The following is a 17,141-nucleotide window of genomic DNA, read 5'->3' on the forward strand; positions in this document are numbered from 1 at the left end:
ATCTTTCATTTGCTGGTTTAATTCAGTCCAGACAATGGTCTGATGGCAAATTTCGGGGATCATTGTAATTGGCAGATAAAGTTGGTATCTGTGCGTGTCATGATTGTGACAATAACGACAGAGCAAAGATTTAAAGACATTTGAGCCGCTCCTGCCTTCCTGCTTACAGGAGCCCACCTTACTGGAAGCTGGTCTTTGCGGACATGCGCTTCCTGCATGTGTTGCTGCGGCAGGCCTCCTTCCTCTGCATGTGACTGTAATGTGCTGTAGGTGGAGTTGCGTTTAAAGTCGGTGTAAAGTGATACTTTGACAGGGGAGGGAGGGGCAGCGCAGAGGAGCGACTTCCTAAAACACCCTGTTTACTGCTGTAGACCTCTTGTGCGATTTGAGACTCTGTATTGCTGTACCTAACGGTCCGGGGTACTGATTTGTCTCCACTTAGTCTTGTCGCTTTCACTTCTGCCGCTGCGGAGCGGCAACACAACAACGTGTGCTCCCTCTGGATGGAAACGGACAGTCTGCTGACCGGGAGCGTGAACGGAGCCTCCGCAGATTATGGCTCCTGGTCGGGCAAGGAACCCGGAGGGACCCCACGCAGCAGACGGATGTCGTATTCTGTCGCCGGGGACTCGTGCAGTATTGCCAGAAACACAGGTGAGGAAAAAAAAAGTTCAGTGTGACGTCAGAGACGTGTCAGGACAGGTAGGCTTTTCTCTACAAAGACACAGTTACACGTGATTAGGGTAACGCTGCTTGTTGCCAAGTGAGCTGAAGAAAGACAGCATGAAAAAACATCTGTATGTGACTGAACACTCAGCTGTAAGGATGGTCCTGCGATGACAAGACCTCCGCATTACACTGTAGTTAGTGGTGCATGTCACTGAGGCCCCTGAGCACCCAGGGCCTCTATTCAGCTTCCGGCTACTCTGTACTCTGCTTTGGTGTAGCTTCTGTTGTAGCATGACAGTTTAGTCTGCATTTGGAAGCTTGTATTTGCCCACACAGTGACAAACAATGGAAAAGTGTCAGAAGGATACAAAATAAACCAGTACATATCATTTGACATATTTCCAGTAACGGTACATTCTCTCTTGTTTTGTATCTATTCCAAGTCACTCATGTGGACAAAGTTTAAAATGAGTAAACTGGTCTTATGTTGATTAATTTGACATTTATCACAAGTCCTCTTAGGTATTTAGCTGCTGTCAAGGTAGGAGCTCCAGTCAGTCAATCAATCATAATCTTAACGGACTAATCAGCATCCAATAATATCCTCTAATGCCAGCATGTTAGCAAAATAACCCCAGCAGTAAACCAGAGACATTGTTTTTTCAGATCATACCGATATATCATCCATACTGCAAAGCAATTTCCACACTGTGGGACTAATACAGGTATTGTTAATCCTTAATTCTTCATACTGTATTAGTCTATAATGAAATCAAATGTAGGTTTTTTGTTCAGAGAGGTGTTAATAATTAATTCACTGGTATATAGGGACCTCTAATCCCGCAAATACGGTTTTTATACAATGAATGCATGCTGTTGCTGCCAAATGATTGGAGCTGATTGTTTGTGTTGAAAAGATAAACTTAGTCCTAATAAACTGGCCACAGAGTATACACAGGTTTACCCGACAACAGCATTTAAACAGTATATTTTGCTAAGTTACAATGGTGTGGAGTGACAGTAAAGCCTGAACGCAGAGAATATTTGCTAATTTAATGACTAATCAAAGAGCATTGATCTTCACATCTAAACGTGTTGTAGATTATTCTGTTTTATCTACATTCTAAATACATTTTCCTCTTGTCATTCGGCTCTGTTTGTCAGCTAAGAGACGTATTGATGGAGTAGTAAGGGAGGCACATACATGACAGCACCGGTGGTATGTCCTATGACATCTCCTCATAACTTTGCTGTTTAAAACAGACAGACCCACAAAAGTTTCATAAAAACTAAGACCACATCAAGACGTCTGACACTGATAGGAATGGGTCTGCATGCTGGCATTATCAGTTGATACTAATCTGGTGGTCTATGGAAATGAACAAAGTAAATTGAAGTCATTTCAGATTATTGGCAGCATAAGAAGTTTGTCATCACAATGTGGGACAGTTAGCGTACTGTCCTCAGCACATTGTGGTGTGTTTCTGTGTGTTTCAGCAGTGCAACAGCCGTTTAAAGTGTTGCTCTTTCAGCAGCACCCATGACCACCACCACCATGACACATCCTGCTGTGACAAATAATGAAAAATAGTGTAGCATAAAAGAAGTGTGCGTGTGTGAGTCATTATGTCTGTATCCATGCAACTGTCTTTACACATAATCACTGCTTCTGTATTCTTTTTAGCATATTTCAATCAGTTTATACAAAAGCTCTTACAACACTATATACAATACATATTGTTTTCCATTATTTTATTATGGGTCTGTCTTAGAGCATCATATTCCAAAACACCAGGATGTCAATACAACTTCACTCTGCAAGCATACTTAATAAAGGTGATTTGGATTTGGCCTGTTTTGCATTGATACTGCCCATTTTTATGGCATGGTTTTTTGGGTGTGTACTGCAGACAGTGTTCCTGTCTTGTGTCACATTTGGTCCATGCCATTGATTTTGTGCTATGATGACAGCATTAGAATAGCTTTAGAATCTTTAGAATGTGTCAGTACAGTTACATATTTACCACAGCAGTAAACTGAATTCCAGCAGCTGCTTCTCACAGTTAGGCCTCGAGAAAAAACACGCCCTTGTGTCAGCTCCCAGTCCAACCAGTTCTACAGACAACAACATCTGTGCAAATTCTGCCTGCTCCGGACGGTACCATCTGTTGCTCAGGAACCACATCAAGTTCTCCCCTGAGTGGACATGGCTTGATTCAGAAAGCCACAAAGAGGATTTCCAATGGTCCTGTCACTCTGTTTTGTCTCACTTTCCACAGATCAGGAAAACCTTTACATCCAGCAAGCTGTCGTGTTCATTGAGGATGCCATACAGGTTGGACCACTGACAATTTCTTTCCACTGATTAAATGTTAGGGAGTATGACTGGTTAAGAAGTCCATCATTCTCACATTCCTTCATGAGTTCACATATTGTTGAGCATTTTGGCAAAGCTTACAAATTAAAACACTAAACAATGGAACAACAATGCAACACTAGAACTAAAATTGTTCTAAAAATGTAGCTCTACTGGTTTATATTCATATTTGTTTGATCATTTATTAATAGAGCATGTCTTCTTATCTACAGTATCGCTCCATCAACCACCGTGTGGATGCCAGCTCACTGCGGCTTTATCGATGGTACTACTCCAGGATATGTCAGTGGTAAGTTCACATTTTCCACCAGGTGGTTTTTGATCTATAAATATAGTATATGAAATTAACTTGATTATTTTGTACTGTAAAACATCTGTGTGTGTGATCTACTTTGTATCCACTTAGTATTAAAGGTTTTCAGAGTACTCTTAGAGATGAATTCATTTGTTGTCCATAATGGAATCATTTAGGGATGCAGTTCACTTGTCTTTTTAAATATCTCATTTTAGGCAAGACTGAACTGAATGACCAAATACATTATCTTTACATACTTGAAATCCATCCACTCACCCATGCTTCATGCTGCAGGGGCCTGGGTCTAACCATTGCAGTAGTGTTGTTGCTGGCCTTCATGGAGCGCCCATCCTCCCTGTCCATGTCCTCAGATCCCAGACATCGTCTTCCATCATGGGAGCCCCCATGTGGCTTGACGGAGAGCATTGAAATGATCTGCCTCATTATTTTCACTCTCGATCTTATTGTGAAGGTGAGAACAGGTGTTTTCCATTAGGCAAGAATCCTGCTGCGATTATCCATCCATCCATTTTCTGAACCCGTCCTGCACAGGGTCACGGGAGCTGCAGCCTACCCCAGCTATATTTATAATAATTCATATATATTAATAAATCACTTAGTTGTCTACATGATCTGCTGCTTCACTCCGTCCTGTTTGTCCTCAGAGTTATTTGATTGGATGGGAGGAATTGAGGAAGAACAAATGGCTGATCGGCTACACCATGGTCATTTCGGTCTCCATCATTGACTGGGTGTTGTCTGTCAGCATGGTGTGTGATGAGGTGAGCTGCACATGCTAGTCTATTTAGAGTTATGTTGAAAAACTTGATCGAGCTGAGTGGCATTCTACGTTGAAATAACTCTTCTTTCTTTTCTTGACTAATCAGAGACTGAGAGTCCGGAGGCTTCTCCGACCATTCTTCCTCCTGCAGAATTCGTCATTGATGAAAAAGACACTGAAGTGCATCAAGAGGACACTGCCAGAAATTGCCAGGTATCTGAACCATAACTCTGTCCGGTATTTTTAATTAAGCAGCTGCAGAATAACGGTACATGCTAAAATAGTGTAATAGAAATACAGTACATTACATTACAACAACTAAAGACCAATAATCGGTACTTGCTAGAATCCAAAGTTCCCTGCTGTCAGGTCTTTGGTAGGGGCAGTTTAACTCAGTAGCTGTGTCAGTGTATAAACTGAATCTCACAGCTGGCTGATTATCTTCAATTTCATGTCACCACATTTAATGAGAGTGTTCTCACTTCTGTCAGCAGGTTACTGCTTCCCCAAAACCAATGACCACACACTGATGATGATATCCCTTCTCTGCATGACCACTACTCTAAACACACACACTGCACACATACTATCACATACAAATTCCAAAACGATGCAGGGTCTGTTTGGTTCTTTGGTCACTTTTAGGGAGCATTGCTCTTTCTGAAACACTGGCAGTAAACATTTAAAAGTCCATGGTAAGCCTTAAAAGGCTTCTTTTTTATCAGACCAGTGTTTTTGTGTTTTTACCTTTGACATGTTTCGACTACTTCCTGTAGTCTTTATCAGAAGTCACGTGATGTTACCGTGACCTGTCTGCCAGCTGATTTTATGCAGGTTGTGGCGCCGTTCTCGCTGTCCCACACCTGGGACACAGTGCTGAAGAAGCCGGACTACAGGTGGCGCTGTTGCCCCACTACCTGGAGTGGTGGGAGAACAGCCACAACCTGCATAAAATCAGCTGGCAGACGAATTAATGTTATAAAGAAATGAATCATCTCCATGGTAAGCCATAAAGTGATTTTGAACGTATAACTGTGACACAAACCTGATGTGGAAATGTGTTTCTCATAGAAAAGACAAGCTTTACTTTCTGTATTAAATGACTGTAGGGGGTTACAACTAAGGGAGGATCATTTTTATATATGAGGCATGACTCAAAAACCAGTGGGTGACAGTAGCTTATGTAAGGTTTGGATAAGGGTAAGTCAGCATTTCGAATCATCCACCAAACCCTCACCATCAACACGGAAACACTTACAACTGATTTTCTGTCTTCACAGCGTCATCTTGCTGCTGGCTCTTCACCTCTGCCTCTTCACCATGATCGGCATGCTGCTTTTTGCTAAAAGTGAGGTGAGATCAGGTTTTTGTGCTCAGACCACTTTTACTGATACATGATGACGACTTATCATATTTACTCAAACAGAGCAGACTCTGTTCAAACTGTGAATGTCTGCTGCGTGTGGAATTTACAGTAATTGATCTACTGAGGACAAAGACATCCTATGAAAGAGCAGCAGAAACATCTATTAGCCAAAACATGACACATGCTCAGTGGAGGGGTCCCCAGTAACACACCTACATATTGTAAATTAGATCAGACAAACAGTTGTCTAGAAGAGCAAGTAACACACACATGCTTGATTGGTGAGATAAGTAAGAAAAATATAAGATCTGTAGTTTTTTTATGGATTCTGTCAGGATGATGTGTTACTTTGTGAACAGAGCCTTCTTGTCTTATAAAATACTGGACTGTATGACATTGCTTTACCTCTGTGTTTCTGTTCAGGATCCAAAGAAGAATGGGGAGTGGGAGCTACATTTCAGAACTCTGCCTAACTCTCTTACCTCTCTGTTGGTGCTGCTCACCACAGCCAACAACCCAGATGGTATGCTGTCAGTCACTCAGTGAACAGGCTGCCCTCACATAACTGGTCCTGTTGTGGTATTTACTTTATCTTTTCATTCTGTCCTGCCCCCTGCCATAGTGATGATTCCTGCCTACTCTCTGAACAGAGCATACTCCATTTTCTTTGTCACCTTTAGCGTCATTGGTAAGAAGCCATTCTTAACCCTAACAGGTTTAAAGTTGTACATTATAAACGTATCTGAATACATTTGCTTTACTTCCTGCAGGTACTTACTGTCTGATGAACTTATTGACAGCTATAATCTACAACCAGTTCAGAGGGTATTTACTGGTGAGTTTCTACTGTGCTAACAACAAAGCAGTTTGATTTGACAAAACTTTAGACAGCTCCTGATCGCTCTTCCTGCCTGTGAGAGCGTGTCCCCGGGCCAAGGTAGTTCCCATGGGCTGCCTAACAACAACTGTGTTACACGTGAACAGGATTCACTGACTTTAACAAAGACGGTTCTAAAGTCACAGTAACATTAAGGAGAAAGAGCTCACCTATTAAGGCAAAGACTTAAGTTTAATATTTAGATGTTACAATGTACATCTTTTTGTCCAGATGTCAGTCCAGACGTCCATCATCAGGAGACGACTGGGGATCAGAGCAGCTTTCCAAGTCCTGAGCTGTGGGGGCGCCCAGCACTCTGTTGAGTAAGACACATACACACAAACACACTCCATCCTCAGTCCATAGAACTCTGGATCTATTTCAGAAAGACAGATGTAAACACACACACACTTTTTCTGTTAGGGAACGTGTGCGTGTTGATGCTGTACTGGAGGTGATGTCCAAAGTCGGGATGAAGAGCTACTACAGAGCAGCCCTCACTAGGGTCAGAGTTCACACACACACACAGAAATGTTTTTTTAATTCACAGACGTAGACCCTTGTAGGGTAAGCTAAAAAGATTATTTATAAACACTTCAAAAAATCATGAAGTAATCACAAATTTCCTTGTTAGATTTGGCATATCTAAAAATTGCTTTAGTTTTTGTATATTGCAGTAAAAACACATGGTTTTACATAGGCTCCTTTAAAGACATTGTGGCCTCTGTAGCAGAGCTAAATGCAATCTGGCACTAATCGAGGAGCTCTAGCAAATGAAATATTTATACAGTTGTTATATACAATTGTCACGAGTCATGCATTTGTATTTTTAGTTTTCCTAATTTTCGATTATTCAAGAGTTCTTTTAACATTACATTGATAGGTTTAAAATGTGAAAAATATTAATGTTTTGCAGTCTATTATGTTCTTTTTTCTTCATTTTTAAAAAACCTTTAACTTAGTTACAAAATTGACTTAATTCACTGCCCATACTGATGTGGGATCAGAATGATGCACCAACAAGCTTCTTTCTCTTTTTAATCTCTTAATCTGTGTCCTCTGAAACTCCCTGTCAGGTGGTGCAGCAGCATGCAGATGTTGGATACATGGATCGAGAGCAGTTCAGGATGGTTTTTGATGAACTGGATAAAGATTGCATCAAGGAGGTAGAACTGCACCCACTTTTTAATATTTAATATTAATTAAATCAACAAATTCCTTCCATCCATCTTCAAACCGCTTAGCCGGGGCCAGGTTGCGGGGGTCAAGCAGACACACCCAGACTTCCCTCTCACCAGACACTTCTTCCAGCTCTACCGAGGGAATCCCGAGGCATTCCCAGGCCAACCGAGAGACATAGTCTCTCCACTATGTCCTGGGTCTCCACCGGGGTCTCCTCCCGGTGGACACTCCTGGAACACCTCCCCAGGGAGGCGTCCAAGGGGCATCCGAAGCCCGAGCCACCTCAGCTGACTCCTCTCGATGTAAAGGAGCAGTGGCTCTAGTCTGAGCTCCTCTCAGGTGACCAAGCTCCTCACCTTATCTCTAAGGGAGTGCCCAGCCACCAGTGTTCATTTTGGCAGCAAATTTTAATTTAGTTTTTATTTTAGTGACTAAAATGTCATTTAATTTTAACTTTTTAACTTTTAGTCTAGTTGTAGTTGACTAAATACCATAGACTTTTAGTCGACTAAATCTGCCGTGGATTTAGAAATTCTATGATGTATGTGTCATGAAATTATTAAGGTTTGATTGTGCAATAAAAACAGGCACAGCTTTGCCTTTTGTTATTTGAAACAAACATCTCTTTACTTAATTACTTAATTAATTACCTTTTCACAAAAGAACAAAAGCACCAATGAACAGTGACCTGCTCTACTGTTCAGTCATGACCTTCTTCATGAATACTCTATAACTACATGGTGTTCATTATGGACAAACTGTGACCAGCACAGAAGTCCAATAACAAAACACCACTCGGGTTCAAATCAGGGAGGCCATTCCTCCCTATCACACCTCTCCAGCTGTTACTGTCATTGCCCACAGAGGCATTGAAGTCCCCCAGCAAATTGACAAAACCCAGTGGGAGCACTGTCCAGCACCCCTCCCAGAGACTGTAAGAAGGTCTGGTACTCTACACTGCTATTCTGCCCATAGGCCGAAACCACAGCTTTGGGTTGGTCGAACTCTAACACATGGCAGCTAAGCTGGGGAGCTTTAAGCTAGCCCACACCGACCCCCCTCCTCTCACCGTGGTCAACTCCAGAATAGAAGAGAGTCCAACTTCTCTCAAGGAGTTGGGTTCTAGATCAATTATTTTTTTTGATGAATTAAATTTCTGTTTAATTTCTCTGACTCTGTGTGTGTGTGTGTGTGTCTCCCACCAGCATCCACCTTTGCCTCAGTACAGGTCTCCAGTCCTGCAGAGACTCCAGGTTATCTCCAGTCATTACTATCTCACTGTACTTGGCAATGCGGTGGCCCTGGCCAATGTGATATGCATATGTGTAAGTTGTACGCAGACACACCACACAAACACACCCTCACTGAACAAGCTGCTCAGGCTTTCTAACCTTTTGTAACTTTATGTGTGTTTCAGACTATCCTGGTGTTAAATTCAGAAAAGACCACAGTAGAGAGAGACAACTACATCTTAGAGGTGAACACAGTCTGTCTATTGTCCTCCTCAATGTTACTCTGAATGTGCATCACACAAACAAGTCTGAAATGAACTGACCTGATGTCACTCTTCCTCTCTCCACTTGTTAGATCACCAATCTGTGCTTCATCCTCTACTACCTGTTTGAAATGTCTGTGAAGATCTTTGCTTTTGGCTGGAAGGGCTACCTGTCCTACAGAAACAACATCTTTGATGGCTTCCTCACCATCCTTCTATTGGTAACACTGCTTATTATTATACTTGAAAAATAACACTAAAGGACAGATTTACTCTGCTGTTGCATTACACACTAACATGTTCATGGATAACTGACATCTGAAATTATGATTGATGATTGATTGATTACACACAGGTTACACATAAAAAGATACATCGGGGTTAAAGTGGACCAGAACAGCATTCCAGCACCTTCGATAAATAGATAAATAATGCGTTCAGAAATGATTAAATAGTCCTACAGTAATGTTAAACAAACAGTTATGCTAATTTTTTGTGGGTTACAGGTTGCAGTCTGGTTGTTTCCTTCACTCTGATTGATTCAATAAATCAGCATCATCAATAATTCAACCCCCCCTCTCCTCCCCTCTCTCCTCCCCCCTCTCCTCCCCTCTCTCCTCCCCCCTCTCCTCCCCTCTCTCCTCCCCTCTCTCCTCCCCTCTGCACTCTGACACACTCACCACTTTGTCCTGCTGTGTCTGTGCATGCAAAGACAGTTGCAGTTACAATTTGCAAAGCATTTGAATTTATGCTGCTCTAGCTATAGAGACAAAGTTATCTGTAGCAAACAATTGTTCAAGTTCAGTAATTTGAAGAAAAAAACATTTTATCTGAAGCCATGTGACAGTGTTAGAGGTGTGTAGTTTCTAGCATTACAATGAACATAAATGTCATTAATGAAAAAAAAATATTCAAAAAAAAATATTGTCAAAAAGTTTTTTAATCGTACTGAATTCATTTGATTTGACAGTCAGGTATTCCATGCAAAAAAATAAATTTTATTTAATAGTACATTGCCCTGTATGTATGAGATGTATGAAAATATAATATCCATTTCGACCTGTCCAGGGTGTACCCTGCCTCTCACCTATCTATAGGTGCCCCCCATGATCATGCACTGCAGGATAGAGCAGGTTCAGATGATGGATGGATGGATGGATGGATGGGTGGGTGGGTGGATGGATGGATGGGTGGGTGGGTGGGTGGATGGATGGATGGATGGATGGATGGATTGATGGATGGATGGATGGATGGATGGATGGAAAATACATTACTGATAATTGTTTATGTTTCTGTTTTGACTTCAGGTCCTACAGATAACCATATTTATCACCTACAGGCTCCCTTATTCTCAGTGGTGGGTTTGTATTTTTTCACTTATTTTATGGTAAATGTATTCTGAGCTTGTGTAAGAGAAAGATTTAGTGATTTCTGTATGAATGCAAGAAGTTGGATTTGAGTGATTTCCAGATCTGGATATGTTTGAAAGACGGTTTGTGTTCAAAACTAGTTGTGTTACCAAACCCAAATGTTCTATACTTTAATCAGATCTTTTGATATTGGGTAGAACCTTGGCTAACTTTATATCAGTCACTGCAGCCCACATTAAGATAACCTGTGTGTCATTGTGCTGGTTCTGGTTATAACCAGGCACAACAAGGGCCATAATTCTATATAATCTCACTCACTTGTATGTTTCTATAAAAACTCATGGGCTCATGGACATCGTCTTATGTGTGGATTTGTGTGTCAACAGGGACCCGTCCTCTCATGGTGTAATGTCTCTGTGGGAGATGGTTCGTTTGGTCAATTTGCTAATTGTGTTTCGCTTCCTGCGCATCATCCCAGATATCAAGGTACACAGTAGTAGCCCTTTGACCAAAATACTGATTATTCAGCATAAAATACCTAAACAGTCTGTCCCTGTATGTCTGTGTTAACACAGTGCAGCCTCAACATGACTGAATCTCTTTGTGTCCATGTGCTTGGTTTGTCTTCCACTTTCACCCTGCTCTACAGCTCATGGCTCTGGTTGCAAGTACCCTGTTGGATCTGGTGAAGAACTTGAGAGCATTTGCAGGGATTCTTGTGGTGAGTCACTAAACAGTCAGTTTGCTAAATGACACAACAGTTATTTTTTATCATGTGATGGGCAGAAACCCAGTATTAGTGTAGTTTCCATGCACCCCACTTATCTATGCTCAGGGAAAACTGGTCTACTAATCTGTTAGTTCATATCAGATGTTTTTTTAAGTTTTCACCAGCATGTTGATATCATCTCTGTGTTCTCTCATGCAGGTGGTGTATTATGTGTTTGCTGTGTTTGGAATCTGGCTGTTTGAGGGTGCCATTAAACCTCCTCCTGACATGAGGTACAGTATGAAGCTGTATGCTGAGAAAAACACACAACAAATGGCCAAAAAAGAACAAAGCTCATGAGGTGAAGCTAAGAAGGCAGAGCTAGTTACTACTACATACCTGTAGGAGCTGGAAACTTTTGTTTCTGAAGCAAGGAAAAACTCCCCTTTAACAGGAAGAAACCTTGAACAGGACCCAGCTTATAAGGAAAAACTTCCTGCTGATAGCTGGCTGGGTAGAGGAGGAGGAGAAGAGGGAGACAGGACAGAGAGGATGAAGGAGAGAGAGAGGAACAAAGTTGCAGCATATATATTACATATACATATGTAATATGTATAAATATGTATATTATATATACATTGCAATAGAAAAAAACTAAGCAGGTTACATATTATTGTTATTGACAGGCAAATTATAAACTTAAAGGTTGCTAAAGGTAGACACTAAACTATCAGGTTAATTATAGGAGAGAAAGAAGCCCAGTTAATTGACATGAAATACTGGTGACTTAGAGAGCCATGAGGAAAGCACAGCAGGAAAATAATGCCATCTAGAACCAGACTTCCACCTATCAGTCTGCTGGAGTATAGTCCAATTTATTCAATTCAGGAAACCTGTTAGAAGACGGGTCACTACAGCAAGCAGAGATCACGTAGCTTTCCCAGCACATCAGCTTACAGGTTGCTGTTTAATTACAGTATACTACACACGAACATTGGTAAATCTGAGCGCTCTCTTCTTCTTCATTTTTTGGACTGAGGACAGACTAGAGACTAATCACTAGACCATGTGGTGATCAGAGATGTCAGTAAATAAGGCTAAAGCTGCAGCTATCTGGTTAGTATGACCAGTTTGATAACTTCAGTAGATATCTCTACAACACACACACAGAGGTTGAGTCATATTGGCACAGCTGTTCCTTCCTAACATGTGGTGGATGATGTAAATCCTCAACCTGGATTTCTTTAACTTAAAACACGTTCATCATGTGATAGCCAGTCAGAGTCTCTCCTCTGCTCTTCTGCAGGCTCAGTGTTGTGTTTTTCTATGTGCCCTGATAAATGATTGTCCCCATTGAAGAAGAGTTCAGCACTGAAATGTGTTATACAGGTGATAAAAAAACCCATGTCATTGAAGTGGCATCATCTTTCACATGAAGGATGATGTATGCATCTACTGGTGTACTGCCTACTATATACAGTCCCTGATGGTGTTTGTGTTTGTATGTCCCAGTGTTCTCTCCAATACCTCCATGGAGAACATCACATCTAACTTCAGCATGGAGTGTGGCACCTATGAACAGCTGGGCTACTGGCCTAACAACTTTGATGACTTTGCTGTGAGTAACAACTGTTAGATTCCTTGTTGTTCTAAGTTGATTTTGAAAGTAGAAAGAATCCAATCAATCAAGAGAAAACATCATCGTTAGCATCATTTATTTATTTAGGAAATGATCTGATATTAATATCCATCAGTGGCAAACATATGTCATGATGAGGCCACTGTAAAACTTCTGAATGGCACTGCATTCCTGCATGTCCTATCCTGTCTGTTAAACATGGCGGTGGTAGTATCATGGTTTGGGGCTGTATTCCTACATCTCATCTAGGACTACTTGCCATCATTGATGGAACAAAAAATTCTGAATTATACCAGTGAATTCCTAAGACAAAGTGGGTCATGCAGCAGGACAACAACCATCAGGCGGGCTGTACTCCTCCCCTCTTCTGCTTTATTCTCCCCCTCCTGTCGAAAGCAGAGTTGTAAAGTTTGATGGATCGGGGGACAAAGGAGTCTCTGAGTCTGTGGGTCCTGCTCTTGGGGAGAAGCAGCTTGTTACTGTTCAGGCTCCTCTGAACACTGATGACAGTGTGCAGAGGATGACTGGCATCATCAACAATAGCCAGGAGTTTTCTTAGTGTTCTCCTCTCTGCCACTGTCACCAGGGAGTCCAGCTTCATGCTGACCACAGAGCTGGCCCGCCTGATAAGTCTGTCCAGCCTGTTAGCACACCTTTTTGTCAAGTAGTGTTTGATTTGATCATTTACCTGAACAAATGACTAAGGTGTATATTCTGTTTCATTTGTTTGATTGGGTTCTCTTTTTCTACTTGGCTGAAGTTTGGGGTCATAATGCAGAAAATAGAGAATATGGAGGGGTTCTCAACTCTGAACAGTACTTTGTGATATTTGCATTCAGACCAAAATGTGCTTGTGATGCTGCATTGCCCTGACCCAGGGGGAAAGTGAAGAAGAGTACAAAGTATCTTTTCCCTCCTGTCTTTCCTCAGGCTGCCATCATTTTACTGTATGATGTTATGATAGTCAACAACTGGCAGGCCTTCATGGACGCCTACAGCAGATACAGCACAGAGTAAGAACAAGGAACATCAGACATGATGATGATGATGATGGTGATGATGATGATGATTATGATATAGGTGGTCCAAGATCTACTTTGTGTGCTGGTGGCTCACCTCCTCCGTCATGTGGGTCAATCTATTTGTGGCGCTTATCTTAGAGGTTAGTTCACACACAACACCGACACATTCTTCATGCAGAAAAACACAGTGTGGTTTCACTTTGACATTTTGACTGATGTTCTTCTTCTGCAAGCAAATAGAAACAGAACTTAATGAAGCATGTGTTAGGATGTCAAAGGGGGCACACCATAATTATCTTATATAATAACATAAAGCTTATGCTAAGACTGACATATCAGATCATTTTTATTGTGTTTTTAAGCAAAAAAAAAAGAATTGAAAGAGAGGTATTATTTTTTTTACTTTAAATGGTTAATTCCTCACAAAAAATAGCAAACTGTTACTTATCAAAGTCTGTATGTGTTCATTTTAAATTAAACTCAATAAATAAATGTCCTTCATTCTTGGGTTTTTAACAGAACTTCATCTACAAGTGGGACCGCAGTCATGGCTGTTCTGTTACAGATGTGGAGAAGATCAGATATGAGACATCTGTTCAGCTCATGTTCAGGTTTGTCATCACTGCTGAGAAATGCAGGTGTTTATCCTTATCTCAGCACCTCCTCTTCATGTGTTTTATCTCTCCATGACCCCTCCTCTCTGTCCACAGAGAGCAGATCCAAGAGCCAACAGAGGAGGAATTACTGTGTCAACTTCACCAACATCCACACTTACACCTACAATGGTGACATAAAGAGCACCTGCATGCAGAGCACATGCACTAGCGGGTCACTATTTTAGCATTCTATTACAAATTGTAATATTGTGTCACTGTAACTACTTTTGTTGAAGTAGGAGTCTGATTTTTATTCTATTATATGTCATGTTTGTAAGTAAAACCACTGTGAGGTGCCAGTGATGCCAGCATACAGTAGTGCAGTGGTAAACGGACTGCATCTATTTACATTTCTACCTACTGAAAGTGCTTCACATTCACCCTTTTGCTCGCACAAATCTGCACTCTTTCTGTTTCTGTTTGCAAATCCTGAACTCAGTTGTAGTCCTCACACACAGAAACCTGTAAAACCCAGCAGGTGTTTTCCTGTGAATGGTCAGAGGTTCACCCATAACAACCCAAGTATGCTGTCGTCTCTGTGTGAGAGCTGCTGCTGCACAATCACATACATAGTGCCCCCTTTCACAATTATTTAAAGAGCAGGCTTTTTCAGTTGACGCTCACAAAAGTTTGACATCACAGAAAAGAATAGTTGTAGCAATCTGGTATCACAGCTTACTGCTGTTATTATCTCACTGGCATTAACAGTCATATAAAATCAGAATTTACTGTCCACCATGGCATTTGAAAAAGTGTTCTCTTATTTTAAAAGCACAAACTGTGTCAAGAGTTGATGAAGTGACTAAGGCAGTGCATACTGATAAATGACAAATATATTCAACAGCAGCAATAACGAATGGCCGTAATATAATACAAAACATTCCTTATAAGCCTTACAGGATTTGAAGGAACATTGTTAAACAGCAGAGGATTTTCTGCAGTAAATAGCTGCTCCCCCACTACCAGAAACAGAGCAGCGTGCAGGAACCAGGCACCACAGCTTTAACTGCACTGACAGTGGCCATGTGTTGTTTAATTCATGTCGCAGCAATAGTTCAAAATGTTTTCTTCTTACATTCACCTATTATTGGATAGTTACCAGAACGTCTTCTTGTGGTGGCGGTGATGGTAAATGTAACCAGAGGAAAAGCTGCTTGGTGAATGTACCACTACAGTTGTACTTTGTGTTAATATGACTTCCTGTACAGTTCATTCACACAGAGACCGTGATTTGTCATCTTTAGAGTTTCAGTGGTGTTGATGAAGATCCATGTCTCAACAATCATCCATGAAAGGGGAGTTGGAAAATAAATCCATATTTAATCTTTGTAACAGTAGCTGCCATGAAACCAATGCATTCAACCCTAAAGGTAAAAAGGGAAAGGCCCACTCCTTGTAACCCTTTGTATTTGGTATGTTGTAAAAAGCTACATGATTTATATTTAGGGAGTATATTTTTGTGAAAGAACTATGACGATTAAAGAAGGATATTCTAAATTGAGTTTGTTGAATATTTTTCAAAAGACTGAACAATGAATCACCACAACTACACACACACATGGCAGAGAAGGATAATATAATATTAAAAGCAAAATAAAGCAATCAGCAAGTAGTTAAAGTAGTTAGTAGTTAAATCGTTAAAATCAGATACACAAGTATTCATTACAGAAGAGAACAGATGAGGGACAGTCAAACAACATGTACAGCTGAACCACAGCGACTGGATTTAGCTTTTGGTACTGACCAGTAATACCAGTAGATGGCAGTATAGCGCCGTCATAAAACCGTTAAACCCCTGCAGAAGCAGAGGAAGACGGGAAGCAGGAAGAGAGGTTTACGGCAAACATCCCGAGAAAACGTACTAATGGAGGGTAAGTTTCATTGTTATAGATAAGACAGGATTTACGAATTAAGAGAACAGTTCTTTTATGCGTGCTTATTTAAATGATTTGCAGCAAAGCGCCACGCTGAACAAATCGAACAAATCACCCACTACACAACAGTTACAGCCTCACACAGCAGCACACGTGCAAATTAGATTGCTGCCTATTTCTTCTCCAGCTATTTGTAATATTTATTTCTACAGTGTTCAGCTCATTGGGATGAATGGAGAATTGTATCCAAACTCCTTCAGTTACTTATTAATAAAGTAACATGGACTTTTGAAACATGTCCCAGGTGTCCCAGTACCATACAGCAGACACTTGGCCAGTGTCAGTCTCAACATAATTATTAGGGGTGGGCGAATCGATCTAAATATCGATAGTATCGATAACAAAGTTGGGATCATTATTTACGCGATAGTAGTTTCTCTTCTATGCCTTCAGCATGTGAGTGCAGCTCCTCCTCTCTCAGGCACACTTTGCTCCCCTGGTGTCTGTACTGTCAGTCAGCTCATTTAACCCTCATGCACTGTTCAGGACATTTCTGTCCTCTGAAATCTGTTTATTTTGGCCATAACTTTGTCAATATGTGAACAAATTGAATCATTTTTGCTCAACAAGCTTAATTTTACATACATTTTGTTAATATGATTTTAAAATTTTTCATAGGTCAACAGTACACTGTGGGCAAATTTTACCCCCTTATGTGTTGTTGCGTTTATGCAAAAAAAATTCAAAAAAATATTTATCTGATATATTTTTAAAACGTTAGGGGACGTTTTTTGTCCCGAACAACACATAAGGGTAGTTTTCGCGAACA

At 40.9% G+C, this 17,141-nt stretch overlaps 2 protein-coding genes across 3 annotated transcripts in view; both read left to right on the forward strand.

The window, feature by feature from the left end:
* Window positions 1–244: 244 nt before the first annotated feature.
* tpcn2 (two pore segment channel 2) lies at window positions 245–15,935 on the forward strand. Of its 2 annotated transcripts, none has more exons than XR_003670420.1 (25): window positions 245–654; window positions 2,949–3,004; window positions 3,259–3,335; window positions 3,636–3,813; window positions 4,007–4,123; window positions 4,229–4,335; window positions 5,403–5,475; window positions 5,912–6,011; window positions 6,111–6,176; window positions 6,259–6,323; window positions 6,597–6,688; window positions 6,789–6,870; window positions 7,442–7,531; window positions 8,753–8,872; window positions 8,965–9,024; window positions 9,135–9,263; window positions 10,350–10,399; window positions 10,799–10,898; window positions 11,062–11,133; window positions 11,341–11,414; window positions 12,634–12,739; window positions 13,691–13,773; window positions 13,851–13,922; window positions 14,302–14,393; window positions 14,493–14,542. XR_003670420.1 is itself a non-coding variant. In XM_028402714.1 (25 exons), exons 1-25 carry the CDS (start codon window positions 504–506, stop codon window positions 14,569–14,571), a joined length of 2,301 nt encoding a protein of 766 aa, XP_028258515.1. In that variant the 5' UTR covers window positions 247–503; the 3' UTR covers window positions 14,572–15,935. The 2 variants fall into 2 exon arrangements, 1 of the variants encoding a protein (XP_028258515.1); XM_028402714.1 differs by having other exon boundaries at window positions 247–654; window positions 13,841–13,922; window positions 14,493–15,935.
* Window positions 15,936–16,244: 309 nt separating this feature from the next.
* Window positions 16,245–17,141, forward strand: part of pop4 (POP4 homolog, ribonuclease P/MRP subunit) — a 5,409-nt gene continuing 4,512 nt past the window's right edge. Inside the window, exon 1 of the mRNA XM_028402716.1 lies at window positions 16,245–16,309. Within this exon, the coding sequence (XP_028258517.1) occupies window positions 16,303–16,309 (7 nt within the window). The 5' untranslated portion in view covers window positions 16,245–16,302. The remainder of the gene's footprint in view (window positions 16,310–17,141) is intronic.

The sequence above is a fragment of the Parambassis ranga genome, chromosome 3 (genome assembly GCF_900634625.1).
Source record: "Parambassis ranga chromosome 3, fParRan2.1, whole genome shotgun sequence".
Classification (NCBI taxonomy): Eukaryota; Metazoa; Chordata; class Actinopteri; family Ambassidae; genus Parambassis; species Parambassis ranga.

Excerpts from the sequence above, each read along its gene's own strand:
- tpcn2 (XM_028402714.1), top strand. The coding sequence starts at position 504 with ATGGAAACGGACAGTCTGCTGACCGGGAGCGTGAACGGAGCCTCCGCA. Across the intron at positions 3,336-3,635 it reads TACTCCAGGATATGTCAGTG|GGGCCTGGGTCTAACCATTG; the intron begins GTAAGTTCACAT and ends TTCATGCTGCAG. Across the intron at positions 9,025-9,134 it reads GAGACAACTACATCTTAGAG|ATCACCAATCTGTGCTTCAT; the intron begins GTGAACACAGTC and ends TCCACTTGTTAG.